Source organism: Rhodnius prolixus, unplaced genomic scaffold, assembly GCF_049639745.1.
Source record: "Rhodnius prolixus isolate KJV_2025 unplaced genomic scaffold, Rpr scaffold_18, whole genome shotgun sequence".
Classification (NCBI taxonomy): Eukaryota; Metazoa; Arthropoda; class Insecta; order Hemiptera; family Reduviidae; genus Rhodnius; species Rhodnius prolixus.
Genome location: NW_027411636.1, coordinates 149,338 through 169,548, shown reverse-complemented (window position 1 = coordinate 169,548; position 20,211 = coordinate 149,338). Strand labels below are relative to the sequence as shown.

At 32.5% G+C, this 20,211-nt stretch overlaps 1 protein-coding gene across 4 annotated transcripts; it reads left to right on the top strand.

Annotated features, from left to right (window-relative positions):
- Positions 1 to 60: 60 nt before the first annotated feature.
- On the top strand, positions 61 to 19,950 carry LOC141462195 (proton channel OtopLc-like). 4 transcript variants are annotated; one of them, XM_074143851.1, is made up of 12 exons: positions 66 to 312; positions 462 to 748; positions 5,075 to 5,269; positions 6,605 to 6,848; positions 9,349 to 9,460; positions 10,505 to 10,687; positions 10,808 to 10,968; positions 11,096 to 11,279; positions 11,374 to 11,727; positions 12,465 to 12,622; positions 12,747 to 12,961; positions 13,620 to 19,950. In XM_074143851.1, exons 2-12 carry the CDS (start codon positions 513 to 515, stop codon positions 13,891 to 13,893), a joined length of 2,316 nt encoding a protein of 771 aa, XP_073999952.1. In that variant the 5' UTR covers positions 66 to 312; positions 462 to 512; the 3' UTR covers positions 13,894 to 19,950. The 4 variants fall into 4 exon arrangements, with proteins under 4 accessions (XP_073999954.1, XP_073999952.1, XP_073999951.1 ...); XM_074143850.1 differs by having other exon boundaries at positions 454 to 748; XM_074143853.1 differs by lacking the exon at positions 5,075 to 5,269 and having other exon boundaries at positions 61 to 312; positions 454 to 748.
- Positions 19,951 to 20,211: the final 261 nt, after the last annotated feature.

Sequence of the window (20,211 nt, the reverse complement as noted above, 5' to 3'; positions counted from 1 at the left end):
GCAGAGTTGGCTTGGTGGCCGCCAGATGCCTCTGGTCGCCACCCCGATGTGTCCTTAATCTCACCACCCCTTTGCGATATGTATGATTGTAATTGTAGTCGCCGTAGCGGACTTCCAGTGTTTGTTTGCACACAATTCACCTCCTCTTCCCTCACATATCCACTCTTGCCTTAAATGTTTTGTTCAAACTAGTTTAGTGATCACTGCCTCACATTAATGTTTTCCCGCATTAGTTATCGTTACTTTTCCCAAGAGGACGCTTTTGACGTAGTCTTAGATTCGATAAACCCACTAATGACTAAAGTAAGAAATGTGAGTACAATTTTTATAGAGTGAAGAATGTTTTTATTACAATTAATTCACTGTCATCGCAATATGTCAATATGTACACGTACATATAAATTGCTTTAATATATTTATAAAAGTAATAATAATGATTAAAACATTAATTAGCTTTACAGGTATCCGATTTAGCCATGAAAATTAAAAATTAAAACTTAGTACTGAGAAAAATGGCCTCGAAGCACGGCAAGGGTCCTTCGGGAATGCAAGACAGCTCGCCCGATCTAAGCCTGAAGCTGCGCAGGGGCTCGAGCGACTCACGAGATAGTTTTTATATGGATTTTGCCCAAGGAATTGACTCTGACATTGAGGAAGTAGCAGCAACCACATCTGGTTATATTCCCCAAGATATTACAGATGATGCTTCCACACCTACTGCTACAACAGTTAAGGATGACGGTGTATGGTGAGTGATATTGGTTATCATATTTTAATATGGAACAAATAAAGGTATACTAATCGTGAGCTCCAATGAAAACTGTGTATCACGACAACTGAAGGATCATTAGTCTTTTCATTGCCTAGATGAGGTATTTCTAGGCTATCTATCTAGATGACTAAGATCACATATTTTACTCCATTATTAGCTAGATTTCAAATTGTAGTATCAGTTTAACTTCTAAAGTAACAAATGTTTATAGCTAAAATTTTTAATCCTTACAGCAGTTCACAAACTTCGGTTTCAAGTTATTTAAACCTGATAATTTTCGTCAATCACAAATAAGTTTCTAGCATATAAGTGCTAACCAGCGGCAACAAAACCTGTCAAAATATACAAGAAATAAATATGTCGAATCTCGTTTTATTTGTTTTATTTATTCGTTAACATTTACTGGAAACATGATTTAGAAATAATTTACTCCTTAATTGCAGAAAATTTAATGAGATTTTATGAACTCAGCAAAAGAGTAAGAAATGTTCGATTTTGAAAAAAGATTAGCTCCACGTTTAGTGTCCTGGATTCTCAGTTGGTAATCCCCAGTTCGAAACCAGCTGCCAGCCCATAGATTTTCTCTTGCTTCTTACATGCTTACTGTCCGGTTGTGCTTAGTGTTAAGTGTAATGATATCAGGGGCCTGCAAGCATTGGACAAAAAAATTACAGTCGGTTTGCGGATCTTTATGTAATACCTTCATAAATCTCATGAATCACTGTTTGTTTGATGGGCAAAAATTTTCTTTCTGAAAAATTCCAGGATTAAGGTTTTTGTCTTAAAAGATTTATAAAAGACATTTCTTATATCCTTAATACCAGCATAATATCAATATTAATTAAATATGGTAGTAAATATATTGGTGACCGAATGTTCATTGGAAAGGTTCCATTTGCCAATGATTTAGATGTTGATGGGCGTCTTAAAATTAAAAAAAAAAAACTACCTAAAAAAAGTGCTAGATTCAAAGTTCTTATGTGGCCAATCTGGATCGTATGTGCAACCATGTTTGCATTCTATTTCACTTTCTCTTTCCCTGTCACTAATTTGACAATTAAGTTTAAAAGTTTTATGTAAGGTCTTGGGCAGAGACAAGGGCCGTAAAGCTTAGATGAATTGTAGTGTTTGGTTTCGATTCCTGGTCTTGGCCTAGGATTTTATTGCACCTGTTAATATAGATATATATAAATTTACAGTAAAAAAAAAATCCATTGGCTTCCATCCCCTATTCCTGATTGTGCGTAAGACCGCCTGAGAAGTAGGCATTACTTTTTTTACTCATACAATGTACCTGAATCTCCAAATATTAATAATAATAATAATAGTGTTTTATTTACATCAAATAATACGAAGATAAAAGTGAAAAAAGAAAAAACACTTCTCAGCTTGGATAAAAATCTGTCTGCCGAGTTGCTACATCGAAACACAACAAAATAATATCTTATCAGTAGTATGTTACACCAAAATAATTCCAAATCATTTATAAACATAACCAAAAAATAAATTGATAACTCACTGAAATTCCTCAATAATCAGTATCATACAATAGCGCTGCCTTTAAATATTTATATAAGTAGTCCCAATTTTTCCCATTAAGAAAAAGAATGACATCCTCCTGTGCTAACTTTTTCCCTCCCAGATATTGTAATCTATAAGAAGCCAGGATGAGGCATATCCCAATAAAGTGGAAAACGTTTTCAATCTCAGATAGATTACACAGGGTACACTCTTGCCTAGGCCTGTAGTTAGATTGCTACCTGTCCGCCGACCTGTGCAGACGTATTTGTTGAGCTCTGTCTTTTTTTTCCAAATATTCACCGTATGTTAATAGAAGTTTCCAAACTCATTTCTAATCAATATATTAATTTTCAATATCAGTTCCTACTTTAGACTACTTGTGTATATTTATTTTGATAAATCATGCACTACAGCTTATATGCTAAAAACTTTTGACGATTCCATATTAAATCTATATTGAATGAAAAAAGGAAAATTTGGGAATTTTTAAAAACAACATAACGGCAATAAGGACTCATTGAACAGAGCACAATCAGGTACATTGTGGACAGAGCGATGATTTCCTTGATAAATTGGAGTAATCTGTTCTGATTAAGTTGGTTAGTATTTGCCGGAGGGGAAGTTAGCGTATGATTACATTGTGGCCCCCCTACATATTTAGCTGTATATGTCTCTAATATACAAGAAATTTTATTTCTTTAATAGCTGTATATAAATTCCATTTTTTTTCTATTTCATTTATAAGAATTGTTTTAAACTATTGCCATATTTATGCGTTTCATCGAGATCCTAGTGAATTTGAATCCGATAGTTTCATTAAATGTTTTTTGTTTATTTTGTAATGAAGATTAAACAAATAAATTCAGGAACGTAAGTAAGAACATACAAATATTTAATCGTCACGAAATATTGCAAGTACATCGATGTCTTCAGTACTTGAATTATTAACTTGAATGAATGATTATAATGTGTTTGTTTTGATTGGGCTTTTTGAATATATTGCTAATTTAATATTTGTGATCCACATTACATTTTTTTTATTTCAGTATTCACTATAAAATCGTAATTAATTCCTTTTCAGAAATGATTAAATAGCGCTGTGTGTGCGCGCGTATTGCGAAGTTTAAAGAAAACTATTCTCTAGAGAAACATCTCAGAATCGAGCAATGAGTATACTAGTACTTCCGTTGTAAATTTTTTTAAACTCATAATATTTGCTGCTTATTTATCTCTTCTTTAAAATATTTGAATCACAAGACCGTTAATTATATTGAAATTATACTTTAGAAGAAAACCTAATTTTCTCTCCCTGAAGGCTCCTATAAAAGTTCATTAAAAGTGGAGTTCTATTACCCACGTTTTAAATGTTGAATGAAAATAGTTGCAACCGTTTCTCAATGTGAAACATCCATACTATTTTCAGTATCCATACTATATGTACCATCTGTATTATACTGTTAAGGAATTTCAGTCGTTATATCGGTTGAACTGTAAAGTTCCAGTTTCCAGCTATTGTTATTTTGTGAGTTATTTTTATCACTCACAGACCATTTTCTAAAAACTTTTTTGGACCTAGGAGACCTCATTAACGGTTCAGGTGAAATTCATTCTTGCAAATTTAGGATGATGGTTTCTGGCAGCTGCTAAGAAAATGTAAAAAACTATCATAACATAAAAAATATAAATATATTATATCATCTATTTATTATTATAATTATTATTATTATATTGGCTTTAATTACTTTGTATTCTCTAAATCTGTGTTTTTATAGATGTATAATAATCTCGAATAAATCAAATTAAGCTCATTATTTTATCAACATTGATAGTTCCGCTAACTGCTACTGATAGAATTAATCCAACAGTTCTTGCGTGATTGCAATAAAACAAAATTGTTATTGTTGTTCTTTTATCAAATTTGATGATAAAATCTAATGAAATTATTTTTATTTCCTCTATCCATTGAATAAAATCTGCGAAACTTTATTGGCTCATTAAGTGTACCTGGTTTTGAAAGGTCCCAATAATTGTGTGCATTCAACATTATTTTTCTTTGGCGATCCCCTGCTTACTTTCATGCAGGTTTAGGTCCTTTTTCATCCCTTTAGACATCCATGAAATTAGTCATGCCACTTAAACTTGGTTTCCAGACGCACTTGCTTTCCTCAGTTCTAACCCTGCTTGATGTTTTCTCACAGCTAACTAACTTCCTTAAAATGCAAATCACTTCAGCAGAGCTCTGCCTTGAGGATCTGCTTAGCTGCCACCTAGCGCTTACAGTTCCCTTCCTAATAAAAACATTGCTGCAACTTTAAGACCATTCGTAATTGGAAAATACTGTGTAGGTCGACTATTTTATGTTTACTTTAACCGCGCATAACAACTTAATCCCCTCTTCAAGGGGTAGCTGATTGGGCTCGAGACATCCATGCTCTTCACCAGATAATAAGATTAGGTAGGCTAGACTCACCAAGCTGCTAGGTAGCTCTGTTCATCACTACAATTCTCACTCGCTATTTTGAACTGGCTACCATCATCATCATTTTAACTAATTAAAAAGAGGAATGTACAAGTTATAAAAATTTTATTTTTATAACGTTTAAAAGTGTTTAAAAAAAATAACCAATATTTATAATGCACATAATTCGGGGAAAATTTACTTCTTGTCATCCTTACTGCTGATATGTTAAAAATTATATTATGAAATTTATGAAGCATTAAAACCTTATGAATTTCATGAACCTTAAAATAAAAACTAATGTAATGTGTACTCTGTAATAGTTGGACGCAGGTTGTTGTTGGTGAACCACCTGTACTTCTTCCTTCTCCAGCCTCACCCACACCAGTGATCGTCAGTCCGGAGACCTTATCACACCATTCGTCCCCAGTAAGAGGAATTATAGGGCCTACGAGAAGCACCTCTCGAGGGGCTACTTGCTCTGTTAGATCTCACCCTATAGATACTTCTCTTTCTCGGTAAGTCTCAACCTCATATTTCTGTGTTGCTCCTTTTTCTTCTTAAAAATGAATAAAGGACTTCCGCAGAGAAAAGAAGCACCATTCAGTAAAAAGTCCTAGATTTCATAATTAATAATCGTGAGACTTGCAATATCGTGAGTTTGCCTTCTTTTTGAACCCAGAAATTGAAATTAAAGGTTATTTCAGAAAGATGCTAAGCATAAAGCCTGATGGGCTGAACAAGTGGCCAACTGAAATACCACATAAGAATAGAATAAACTGCCTTAAAGATTAAAGGTTTCTTGAAATAGTTTTTACCGAGGATTCTATTTTTTTTTTTTTTTTTTTTTGTAGTTCAGTTGTTGAAACAGTAAATATTTGTTTACCTTGATCTCTGCTTTATTCTTAGAGAGGAGTGGATATTATTCTTATTCGCTTGATAGCTCACTGGAAAGAGCTAGCTTGCTGTGAATTAGGTGTCGGCTTGTTTTTATTTAGAACCGGATATGTAAGCATATTATTTAGGATGAGGATTTCCGCAGAGCTTGCTTAAGATGCAAATGTCTTAGAACTAACAAAACCCTTTGCATGTGAGTAAGATACGTTATTAGAGTGTTGTTGGCAGCTTATGAAGTATTGCGCCAAGGTTACACATTTACGTTGTATTTCGACAAACGTTCTCATTTAGCCACCACCTTTTTACACTGTTACTAAAAATGATCTTATCGGAAGCACCATCCCTTAGTCCATAAACACTATTAGTCAACATTTTGTGAATATCGATATTTAAGAGTAATGGATATTTACGAGTTTTGAATTTGAAATTCAACTCTAATCTTGTTCCTTCCTAACATTTTGATCTCAACCACGTTTTGTTTAATTTTGGGAGGTCTGGCTGTAATTAGTTTTCTAAGGGGCATGGGGTGTTCTTGCAACAAGCCACTTCTTTCATTATTAAGACTTTTCTCTAGTTCCTGAAATCGCTCTGCTTCCTCATTTCTATACAATATTTAGTCAGGAGGGTCATGACTCATCATAAAGCTAATACTAACATACATCATGAGGAACGGATAGTTTTCAATAAATTGAATGTCATCTTCAACAAATTTGACACCTATTTTTTTATTCCGCTCTTAGGTTTAATGTCTACTACTATAGAAATCGGACCTAAAACCTACCGCCCACCATGAAAGATTAAAACTCCCTTCCATGGAAACCTAAAACGCCACTTTATTTAGGGACCAGTTAACTGATTCTGGTTTAGATGCAAGCTTCCTGGAATTGAAATGCAGCTATTTATAGGCTTCAAAGCGATCGACATAATAAATTAAAATATGATTATATGTTTTTCAGCTTGGCAGGACTTCCAATGGTGGGGTCAGAATCTATGCTTCCAGCAGTTCTCTATCACCCGCCCATTTCGATGATGAAGCGTCCTTCCCGAATTGACCAGCTACAGGTTACTTGGAGAAAAATGGGCGCTCAAGCATTAGCTACGACTCTGTCTGCACTCTATGGCAAATTGTTAGTTGTCATGGGTATAGCTTTTCCTATGGCAGAAGTAATATCCACACATATACCTCCATCATTTTATGAGGTTTGTAGAGCAGGCATCTAATGTTAACTGATAAATAATTACATTAAACACCATTAAGAGTTTTGAATTTTTTTTTTTTATAACTAGTTCTTCACCTCATGTAATTTAAACAAAACCATATAACGACTGTCAGTGAACTACATGTTACCGTATTAATGTAGAGAACTATTTAGAAAGTTATTACTATACAAGGAATGAACAGAACCTAGTGCTACTCTGTTATCCGGAATTGAACTTTTTTATCTGTGGAAGTAAGCTGTACTGCCTGTCTGCGCCCCATCAAGTGGAGGGTTATGAAGATTCAACGCTATTTTACTAAAAACTTTCTGTCTCCCCAATACTTATCTTAATTTAATGTTATTAAGATGTAATGATATTGGAGTCTCTAATATCACAATTAGAAATTACTGAATTTGTGTAGCTATGGACGAGAAATAATCATGTAGACAGGTGGGGTTTGTCTCAGGATGGGATATCCTTGGTGTGTTTGGAAGAGAGAGATTAGCCAAAAATCAGAAAGACGAGCCACGATCTAGTTATAACTATCAATTTTAATAAGCCCTGGAGTATACCATCTCCGCTTTAGTGTTTCCGTAAGTTGATGGTGTTCCGTGCGTAGTCCCATTGCAACGCTCGCCGGCAATGAAAACAGTAGTTACCTTTCCTTTACTCTCAATCATCACTGTCTTGTCTGACCGTTGGGACTTGAAAAGTGCTAGACAAAACGTGGGTGCTGCAGAGCCTGTTGCTCATAATGACGGTCCACTGAAATTAACCACATCTGGCGATGTTGCTCTTCAGGAGTTTTATGAAGACGGAGCGCAGAAGTCACTCGTACCGGCTGCCCTTATTGTCGTTGTCTTCCCACTCGCAAGCCTAGCAGCAACGGAGAGAAATACTCCGTCCAACTCTTGTAGCAGCATCGCGGTCTTAAGTGTTCGATGAGAGCTCTCTAGTAGGCCAATGGCTTAGGGACAGTATTTTGTGGTATACTTCAACCTGGCCTCTGACAAATCACAGAACAACCGAGACATAAATTGGCTGCCCACCCACAAAACTTAATAACTAGAGGTAACTTATAACGTAATATTTTTTGTTGACCTTCTAATACTGTTACTTCCTGCCCAAACGCCTATGGCCTATGGCGTTTGGATACGATAGCAAATAACAATAGAAGCATTTGTTTCTTTAATTTTTTAAACTTCATTTTCAGTGGCCATGTACGATTACATAGTTTTGCTTCCCAGTGTAGTCGAAATTATCAACAAAAATACAGCAGGGTTTGGTCACTGAGGTTCTTTGACCACTAGTATGATTGTGAATTACTTGAAGGCATATCTGTATGGGTGGCGTCTGTCAAAGACTTGGTCTTGAAAATATGCTTTTACTTTCGTGATGGGTTTGTGAGATCAGCTCAGCAATCTACCCGCTTTATTCTTTCTGTTAATTACTAATTTTTGTTACCGGATCTCTGGGCCTCTGTTTATTTAGAAATAGTTATTATATCTAAATTGTTACTGATATTAAAATGTTAATGCTGGTTAAACTGGGAAATAGAACTGTACTCCTGAACCTCTAGATCTAGAGAAGAAGTATTTCAATTTTTGTGTGACAACCATTCTGACAGAAATACGTCTTTTATTGCTAAGACACAATTCTTATCAAGCTTCCAGGTCACTTCTTTTCTAAACAGTAAAAAATGTAGTCCTCTCCTCTCCTAAAGTGCGCCTTTCATTCATGGTAAAATACTCTTATGAGTTGATTTAATACTTTCTTCTTAAACTGTTATGTTACGTTCTCTACTTTATCTCTCTTTCTCTTTCATCTTTTTCTCTTCAATTTTGGCGATTTTTGAAGTTTATTTGAGATTTATTTTATACTTGGTATTTTACGCTTCTTATAGAATTTTATTTACTATTTCTTCTTCCTTGCCGTACTAAGCTTTGCTCTTCTTTGCATTATTTCTACTTTTTGATTATTATAAAAGAAAGGATAAAGGAAGTTGATCATTATTAGGACATAATATTTCAACTTAATAATCTGCTTGCCGGTACATACTCCTACTACTATGTATGACATGCAGATCGGTTGTAAACAGTTTAGTCTACGACCGGTGATTGTCGATCTACGTTTCCTAATGTATTGTTTGCTATTTTAGGGCCCTAACAAAATTGTAGTTCTGTCCTAAATGCGTCCTATACACCTTCGCTCTTGAGATACATAACAGCCTAATCGACTAGACCTTTTTAATAAATGAATTTTTTTTAAGTCACTGTCATGATATCTTTTAAGCGCTGGGCCCGGTGTATTTACTCTGCTGGCCGAGCCTAGGAATAATCCAATGTCTCCACTAAGTTCCTGTGAGTTTAAAGTTTATACAGGTAACTCGCTAATTCATAAATTATTCGAATGATAACAATTTCATTTTTCAACAAGAATTGAATTTTGTTTTTTCTTTCTTATTCATTACAGCTTCTTAATTTGGTCATTTTACTTTTAGGGATTTTACTTGTACCTTTATTTTGGAAGTATGGCATTTTTATTCTACATGTACGCGATGCTGCTGAAAGATAACTCCTCAAACAATAAAACTCCTACCCCTACAGAAATTCGTAAGTAGATTTTTAATGTTTGTTAGGCTGATGAAATATTTAGGGGTAGCGCCATGGTGAACCGGTCATTTACGACTATAAAAATCGGATGTTTACTCATCCAATCTTCCATCGTTTTGCAGAACGCGGTCAGTTTAATTTTTTAAATGCTACTTTTTTTCTTAAATATTCCCTAATTCAGAAGAATGAGCACAATAGCAAATTCAAGTACATTAATCGAAACAATATTTACTTTCTCAGAAGAACGTAATGCTATTTTGCCTTATTATATTAAAGGAAGAACCATTTAAGTGCTTAAACAAATTTCATAATAATCAAAATTTTCTCATCCTTCGATTTTTATCTCAACACTTGCAACTGTTAGACTTTTCTCAGACAGCTCGCTGACTGGAGGCCAGCAGGGCACTGAGAAGACTCAGGGTACTAATGATCTTCAGATATTGATGCAACCTAAATATAATGATTAAAGCAAGAAACCTATCTTTACAATATTTTATTTATTAATTAAAAACAAAAATTTTTTAGAAATTCATTTTTAAATTTTTTTAAACACGTTCAGTTAATGCTCAACAAATCCGTGTTCTCTTTTAAACATGAAAGTATAACTGATGTCAAGTATAAGTGGTAAAAATTAGAATTATTTCTTATTCGTTCTGGCCATAGTTTATTTTCAGTCTCTTGCACGGAAATCTGAAGAAAATAAACAGAAGTACACAAAAAAATTCTGTTCTTCTACCTTAGATGGAAGTAAATTATTTTGCTCTTAAATACATTTAACTTATATTCCCTGCGAGTTATGAAAAAATGGCTTAGAAAACAAAATTATTAAATATATGCCTTCTAAAAATTTGATCTTGATTTGTATGAACTTTTTTGCAGTCGCAAAGAAAATTTAAAAACAAAACTTCAAACGAATAGTAAAGCCCAAGGCTAGTTCATCCTGGTAGCCCTACTTTAATTGTTCGTTTTGATTACATAAAATATTATATAAGTGGTTTTATGTTTTCACTTAAAAGATGTTGAATCAATTATGTTTGTACACAGAGAGGCCGCCCAGGGAAGCGGAGATAAGCTCGAGTGATAGCGAGGAATGCGAGAGTGGCCGGGACACGAACCACAGCTACACGACCACCACCGAGCGAGACGTTCATCCTGCCCCTCTAACTGCCAAAACGCAAGTACCTTTTCAACATTATGGCAGCTTCTATCTCAGAATGGGTGCAGTAGGTTTGTACATTTAAATTGTCATTAAACGTTCCTCTAAGCAAATCGCCTGATTCGTTGTAGGAAGATAAGTAGTTGGCGAGCAGACTCCAAGGTTGCTAATCAAAACATATTTTATTTCAGCTTTTGGGATTGGCAGTATGATATATTCAGGTCTTGAGTTTGGACAGTACTTTGAACTAGAACGCAATACCAAATGTCACAACGTCTTACTGGCTCTGACACCAGCCACTAGAATGGCTTTTACTTTCATACAAATGTACTTTATATTTTTAAATGATGAGGTAAGTGATTATTTTTCCTATGGCTTTAAATTATCCCCGCAGGCTACGCTCACCGAGTTCTGTAGTCCTTACTTACCTATGTTTCAAGTTTAAATTTAATTAAAATAAATATTGTGACAAATTACAGCAACAAATGCGAGTAACTAGACATAAGGTTCTTGCTCGGTTTGGATTAATGCATATGATTGGGACAAATCTTAGCGTTTGGTTAAACGTTCTTGTGCAAGAAACTAAACATGAGATCCTAACATTTTACAATCCAGAAAATAATACAATCGAAGTGCGTGCTAAAACTAACCCTCATGCCGCCGGTAAGTGAACTCCGGTTATTAAGTTATACGTAATTTATTGTATTATACTTTTTATGTATTTATATTGTACTAATTTTAAAATATTATTATTTAGGTTACAGCAAATTGTCGTTAATGATGACTTCAGTGCCACCTTCTGGTAATATACTTCATCATAGAGTAGCACGAGGTCTCATGGGTCCTCATCACATTTATGAATGCCGGCGAACAAATATCATGGGTTCATTAGTTCAAGACGCTTCTCCATTTCTATTTCCATGCACCATAGAATACAGTTTGATTTGTGCAGCCATCCTCTATGTAATGTGGAAAAATATTTCTCGTATATCGACTCCCGTCCACCCTACCAGCCTGGAGAAGATGGATAAAGTTCCACCTTTCCACTACAAACGTTCCCCTCATCACTATTCAGTGGACTGTGCTCAAGCTCATAAAGGACTATTTGTCGGTGAGTTCTCAATAATTTCTATCCTAATGTCAAGATCTGCTCAGTTAACTGACGTACAGTATGCCCCCATCACCTGTACGCCGTTATCAGGAATTATTATATTAATAAAATGCCAAATTTGAAGAAAATCGGTTGAACAAAAATTTTATTGAATGCATTTGTTGATATGTTACAATGTTTTTTGGATCCAGAGAACCTTAAAACGGATATAAAACTCAAAATCTATACGAAAACAATTACTCTTAATGGTTATGCTTCAGAGTTGCTAAATAATGCCCACATGTCCGTGAAACCTCCGGAAGTTACTCGTAAAAAGACCCACCCATAATACTGACTTACAGAATACTTAAAGAATTACAAAAAATAAAATAAAATAAAAAATAAAACTTTTCAAATCTCGTAACCAATTGAAAAAGTTTAAATTAACTTCACCTACAAATTTCTATTAATTTTTATTTTCTCTTACTAATTCCTATTTGCACTGGACAACGCCGCCTAGTTCTTCATTTATGACATAAAATAGTATATTTCTTTGCACAAAACTTGAAAAATTAATAAAATTACATTTTTTGTGAAATTGCCTATCAAAATACTTTGGCTTGTTCGGCTTTTGATCACAACTTTGGAAGACCCATTAGCCAGCTAATTTTTAAAGTGATTCATTGATACCTTTTTTGTTGAAACTTGTTTGAGTGGATTGTAAAGATTAGCTTTTGATTGCGAACAATACTTTTCAGGAATACTGGTACTAGTGTTGACTATAATCTCCTTGATACTGTTCTTCGTGCTGATATCTCGTCATGAACTAGTCAGTTTTGCTGTCATGGAACTTACCGTATGCGAATTGTCTCTGTATGTAATGACAACCTTTGCTACGATGATTGGCATGATACAGGTATACTGCCGTCATTGAAATATAGTATAATAAATGAAGAAAATTAAATTGTTGCAAAATTTTATTATTAATTTAATAGAAATAACTGAATACTCTAAAGTATGTTTTACAATTTGTTGGTTAGGTGCGCCAGCTGAAGTACGATGGAACCCGTAACCTTGAATTAGACAATATTTTGTTGATTGGCGCCCAAACTGGTATGTTCATATACAGTACGTTCACAATAATTGGAGGACATTTCACCCTGGAGAAAAATACGATACTTGTGTTAGCTACTGCCTTGGCTTCCTTGTTACAGACCCTCTGTCAGACTATGTTTGTGCTGGACGCCTCTAGAAGGTAATGTTCATTGTTTCTGTCGGAGGACATAACTGATCATAATTTATTGTGATGTGTGCAAATCTTTTTCTTCATAAGAGTCAATTTAGTTCCTTTGCGACTTGTCAATTTCGCTCATTCGGTAACATGAGCTAGTGTGGGGTTCCAGGTGAGACGTTAAATTACACACCAAAAAGAAAAACTTGGTGCCTGGGGCAGCTGGCTAGTGAGCCCGCCTCCGACAATACCCGTCGTGCAACTTAACAAATGTATGGGGACAAAAAAGATGACTTAAAGTTCTCTTGCACAAGAAACCACTTCTAAATCTCTTTGTTTTTCTCTTTTGAAAAAGTATATTTTAAGTTTTTCGCTAAATTTACAATATCTAATTACTACTACTTGCTATTATCAGATGAAAGGAAAGGAATTGTTCAGTTAGAGCATTTAGAAGCGAAAATACGAGCTCAAATCATGTGCCCGTCAGACTTAAGATTTTTCCTTTTAGCTCACTAGCCATAGTGGAGACAGTTGCCTGAAACGAGAGTGCGTTGTACAGAAATAGGCAGTAAACTAAGAATGCCTCTGGCAACATTGACCCTATGATTGATCTGTTGTTGACATACTTTAAATATAAATAGTAATATTAATTAGGCAAATGTTACAATTATTTACTTTACAGATCATGTGTGACTCCTGAACAAATACGCCATAAACCTGGACGGGAAATAGTTACTTTCCTTTTAGTGACAAACCTGGCAATGTGGGCAATCAATACCCTAGAGAAGTCTCGAGCTGAATCACATCCCATTCAACTACATTTTTATGGTCTTTGGGCTTGGACTATAATCACGCACGTATCGATGCCGTTAGCTATTTTTTATCGTTTTCATTCAACCGTTTGTTTGTGTGAAATTTGGAAAAGAGCATATAAAATGAAACCAGCATACATGTAATTGTCCCAATTAGGGTGCAGAAGTTCGCACTGTTCATTTCTAGCTGATTAATATTTTTCTCCATATCTGAGATTTAATGTAGTTATTTATTTTCTCTCTCTCTTTGTTTTTTGTACTTCGTGAAATCAATCATAGAAAAGAATCCTAATCATTTTCTCTTTGATGAAAGAGGAACTAGTAATTTTTTTTTTTTTTTTTTTTAAGCAACCACAATAAATTGCTAAGATTGTTTCGGTTTATCAATTCAATGAAAAAAGTAGGTTGTATATACTTGCTCTTAATCTTTTGGAAAGAATAAAGGCTCTTCCAGTCATTGAAAAAAATTATGAAATTTGTGTAAACACTGCAAATTTTAGTTTCAAAATCTCATTGGTTTTCCTGCCTCTCTAATTCTTTAAAAATTATTCAATTTCAAATTGTTTTTTGTAGTCAGCAACCTTTATAGATTCTGTGTGATCATGATCCGTCTAAGGATGAATCGAGCAAGTTAAACTGGTCTTAGAGAAAGGAATGGTTCCTCCCCCATTTATAGTAAACAGAATACTTCGTACGATCCGTTATTCGATTCTCAATCTTTACCGAGAATCGGTCACTTTTATAATTTTTTGATGCTCCACGACTTCTTTATAATTAAACTCTGAAGGAGTGAAAGCTGTAGCAAATTTAATCACACCAATGCAAAAAATATTAAATATTCTGTAAGTTTATTTATTTTAAATATGGAAGAAAATATTGAAAGAAAATAAGTTACAAAAACAAATTATATATAATAACTTTAATCTTTTACTTATTTTCGCCTCTTTTTCTTTTGGAGTAGATATATCCTTGATGTGACTACCCTAGAAATAAATGTAAAAAGAGAATTATTTGAAGCGTATTAATTAACGATATAAAGATATTTCTGATATCAATAAGAAACAGTGATAATGTAAGAAGTTATTTCAAATTTTGAATTTTAATAAACATTTAATATACAAAAAAGTCGGTAAGCATTAAAAATTTATAAAATTTACCATGGTTTGTAGAAAAAATAGTGTAGAAATAGTGTATGACCAGTTTTGCAGAAGGCGCAATATAGGTTTAATTCATTTAATTCCATAAAAAAAAAAAATTTTGCCTGCGAGTTTTTTTTTTTTTTTTTTTTTAACTGTTATTGTTCCTCAGATTCTAATTTCTCTGAGAGATATATTTATGTTTAAAATTGCTAGTTCGGTATTAAATATTTTTGTAATAAATTATACTTACAAACAATTGGTTAATTAAATTTGAATGAAATATGCATTTTGACGAATAGTCTATCATTTTCAAGTAACGTTGCTAACCGCTTATTAGAAGTGTTGCTGGCGAAAAATTTTACAGTGTATATAAATTTGTATTATGTAATTGTAATAAAAACTATTAGTCACAAGTGTGTAAGTGTATCTGTGGGTATGATGTGTGTATATACAAATACATAATATCCATATTAAATCGTTAATTTCAAAATGATCAGTTGTTTATTATGAAGGATGGAAATTAATGGAATAACCGAATATTTCTGTTCTTCACAATTTCGTAAATATTGCTAGTTGTAAATTGTTTATTTGTGACGAATCTTTTTTTCTACGGCCGTGAAGAAAGTAGAAGTTTACCTAAAAATTATGAATGTGGGAAGCCCATTACGACAAGAACTTATTTTCCGTTCTGATAGCAATTTGAGTGCGGAAAATGGCCTCTTATCGTACACTGTTGATATCTCGTTTAAAATTACATAATCCAGTTAATTTTACATTTATCTGTTTAGTTCAAGTAGGCTTATTTATTTCTTCAGAAAAAAGCAAAAAACAAAATAGGGTTTTAAAATCAAAAGACAATTTAGTGTGTTAATATTTAATCCCAGCTCGTTTTCTGACTTATGAAGTCTATTGTTCTTTTTTCTCCAAATAGGAAAGTAAGCAGTTGGTTAATTGCAATTTTTTGCCAGGTGTTACCGCAGCAACCATAGTTTACTTCTGGTTGTTTTTTGCATTTTAAATATAATTTAATTCTTTGACTTTCTCTTTCGAACGTACGGAGTAAGTTATTTGCGGCTAGTGAGATAAAGTGGTTCTTTTCTTGCGAATGTGGAATATTACAACATGATCCGAAGACAAGTGTTATAACTGCGCGATTAAGAAAACACTCAGCACTTGTTACATACAATATTTTTCCTACAGTCTAAAAAAGTTAAGAATTTTAGAAACTATAAATATTTAAATACAAACGTAACTTTAAATGAAGGGGTTTTTTTTTTTTTCGATAAATATGTACAATTTACTAGTTGGCTTTTTATTTTATTTGTGCATTGGAAGTTTTCAATTATTAAACTATATAAATGTATTTGTTTTTTATAAAAATAAACATGCTATACATGAACGACATTTGCTATGGTAACGCTGGTAAACTATTGCAATTAACAAACTACTTTCAAATTAAAATATTTAAAGGGAGATATGACTTAATAAGACAGGAAACTATTCAGTTCTAAATATTAATACAAAGTTGCACAAATTGTAGTAATTATTATTTTACACTGGAAAGGTTTGATTATTTCGTTGTTTTTGATAAAATAAACAATTATTTTCATATGGATTTCAGTAGAAATAAATTAGCCGAATTATTCTAAATATATTTTTGTAAAATATGAAGTAGTAATTTAATTAAAAACTCAATATCCATAAGTAGCAGAATGGTCACTTTCCGCACGATTGTCAGTTCTCTTAACCATGTGATAAAAATTTATTTAGTACACAGCCTATATTGGGGAAAATATTGAGAGTAATTAGTGTGGAAGTATTTCTTACTGGCGCGGTTACACCACTTGCTGGAAAGATCCTCTCACCACACTAGATACTTTTCACACAAATAACTAAACGAGGTGCCTAAAACTCAGGGGTGCCCGCTTTATATTTCAATTTTTCTTTCATAACAACTTATTGTTGTGGCGCTCAGCATTAATAGAACAATTTGTGTTTTAATTTAATAGTTGTAATGAATGAAGTAATATTGGTATAGTATTTGTTATCGAAAGATAAATAATATAGTTCGACATTTATTTTAAATAAAGAAGGCCTATTTTATCATTGAAAACAGTTACTGAAGGGAATGAATGGTTTTTTATATTTATGTTGTTGCTTTGTTTGGTTTAAGATCAGAACTCTTATTTTTCAAATTCACGTAGCTTTGCTAAAATTTTTCATTTATTCATTTAAGATTGATAGAAATATGATATCACACGAAAAAGATTCTTACTGTTGTCAGTCTCCAGAAAATTGTAATTACTTTCTTTAAAATATTGTTGAATTAAAAATCTGTAGACTGAGAATGGCTTTTTGATTTCTATTCTAGAAGATTTTTTTGCAACATTAATATGTGCCAATTCTCCATTAACATATTGAACAAAATTGCCATACACCGTGAGTACAAAGTATAAATTAGTAAATTTTATTTAATTATTCATTTAAAAGAATAACTATCGGTAACAATAACGTTTAGTTCGAAGTACATAGCTCAACTGTCCTTTACCAACATTCCTTTGTTTATTTGAAAATATTCTTCAAGTCTACTTGCTTGTTTTAAGAATCGTTTTTTAAAAATGTGTTGGTAATTTCAACTGTAGTAGAACAGTTTTAATCAAATAGGTTTTTACACTCTTCTTCAGTCGCGACATGCATAATTGTGAGCAAACTTGAAAAATATAGCATTTCAAGTACGGTAATCCATATGAAATAATTAATATTAAGATTCTATACGGGTATTTGCTGAACAGTTTGTCTTCCTTTGACATTTTAAAACTTGTCCATTATTGATAGTAACGAACAAAATTGAGAATAGTGCCTCAAGTGGCACTCTGCCTCACCTACTCTTGAAGTCAGTTGAATGATATGCTGTTAGTAGATTAATCAAATAAAAAAATATTGTCATCATTCAACCTCCTTTTCTTGCATGTAGCAGAGAAATGGTAGATTCAAAGTGGCAGTTACTCAAGTTTTATTAAAACAACAATTGTAATGACCTACCCTTCGTTTAACTTTTAACTGAATTAAATAATATTATTTAGGACTGCTTAGTACCGGACACAATGAATATCTAAACTCTTAAGATATTTAATTAAAAAAAATTGATTGATGCGTTAACATATTTGACCATTTGTAAAATTTTTAAGACTGAAGCCAAAAAGCCATAGGACATTTTAGATTCGTATATTTAATTTTTTAAAAAGTGGACTTCAAAAATAAAGAGTCTAACCCAATGTAATTTCTTGGAAAAGAAAAATATAATTTTGTAAATAAATATAAATTTATTTTGTTACCAGTGAGGAAAATACAAAAAAATTAAATATATTTTTTCACTCAATTCTTTTTTATATAGCCTCTGCTTGCACTTTTTACATCTAAATCTTCAGGAGTTTAATTTTAAGGAAACCTACTGTGGTCCTCCGAAAACTATCGTTTTTTCGCATTTCTTTTTTCACTTTCGTTTTTTCATAAAGCAACATTTACTGTACTGTGCAATTTAATATGAATTCTTAAAATTTAAACAAAATCACTTGTATAAGGTATTATTGAGTGTTACTTTCAAATATGGTAGAGACATGTATATTACGATTGTCATGTATGTATATAGAATACATATATTTATATTAAATTTAAGCCATTAAATTAACGAATAACAAGTTGACTTCAGCAGTTTATTGAAGCTTGTGTGTATTAGCATGTGCTTCTTCCACAGCCACTCCTTAATTAATTATAATCTACAAAGTTTGTTCAGAGTACTTTTGTGACCCCAAAATTTCCTAGGGTTAACTCTTAGTTTCTTGTACATTTCTTTTTTATCTTATGAAATTGAATTTGCTTATTCCCACTCCCTTATGAAGTGTTATTTATTTCTACAGTAGTAGTAATGATTGTCATTAAAATGTGTTATCCTTATGCTCTAATGATTTAAAGAAATTTTTGTTTTACCAGGACCTAAGGGTGCTACCTATTTTCTTTGCTGTACAAAATACTCAACCTCACTCAGACATCGCGTAGTCAATACCGTCTTTAATAAAACCTATCTCTGTTAGATATGGTTTTACATATCTTATCGTAGGTTTTGTACTAAAATCTAATCAAATAACCACTGCAAAATTATCAGTCATTCTTTGTTTTAAAATACTTCAGAGATTTCAAAATTTCGGGCATTCTCAAAGTTACCAGATCTTATTAGCAATTAAAATACATTTCGGTCATCTAACAGACTAGATGACATTAAATTCTTGACATTCGAATTCGTAAAATTGCTACTACTCAAATAAATGATACGAATTCCTTGTTTGTCTAATGAAACTAAGTCATTATTTTACTTGTAAAATTGCAGTTGGGGAAAAGATACAGATATATTAGAATATTTTTAATTCTGACCAAAGTGATTATTGTTCGTATTTATTATGTATAAGAATGTCGTAAGAATATTAATTATTTTTTATTTTATATTAATTAAATGTATTAATATTACAAAGTGTTAAATCTGTTCTAATTAAGAAACTAGTAAGTTGTTCCTCTAAAAAATAATATATATTGAGTTTCTCCTGTTTCAATTTTATTTATTCATATTCTATTAGTTCGTTCATCTTTTGCTTTGTTAAAGTTTTTAGTGAAGTTTAAATACTATTGAAAGCAATATTCACTAAAATGGTACTTTTGTTAATTTTTGTATGCTTCATGTTTAATGTTTTTATGGCGCTGAATGTAATATTTATCTAAAATTATAATATAAAACCATAATCAAAGTACCTTTTAAATAATGATCTTTTTTAAATAGCTGTGTGTACCTGATGATCCTCAGATTGAGCGTTAATGACGCAGTTGAAAGTTTCCATGTCAAAACACTGCCACTTACCGTGCCATTAATCCTGTATATCGCCTGAATATTGACTTAGTATTATATTCTATATCTTCAATTGTAAAGGCATATCAAATTAAAATTATTGTAAAATTATAAAAATGTACTGTAGTTTTGAAATAGAATAATTTGGAAATTGGCTGTCATAAAGTATTCCTGACTTAATTTAGTCCTTAAATACTTTCGTTGGATTGACTTTTCTCCAAATCAGACTTTTAGCTGTCAATTTCACTCATACGTATTATACTTATTATTAGATATTTCCATCATAAATATACTAAAAGGACACTTAACAACAGAGGCTAACTTCAGCTCTTCTTGAGAAACCCGATTAAATTAATTTTCGTGGGAAAATTTTTCAATAGTTCGATATTTGCTTTTCGATATAATAAAACTGTCCGGTAGGACAGTTGT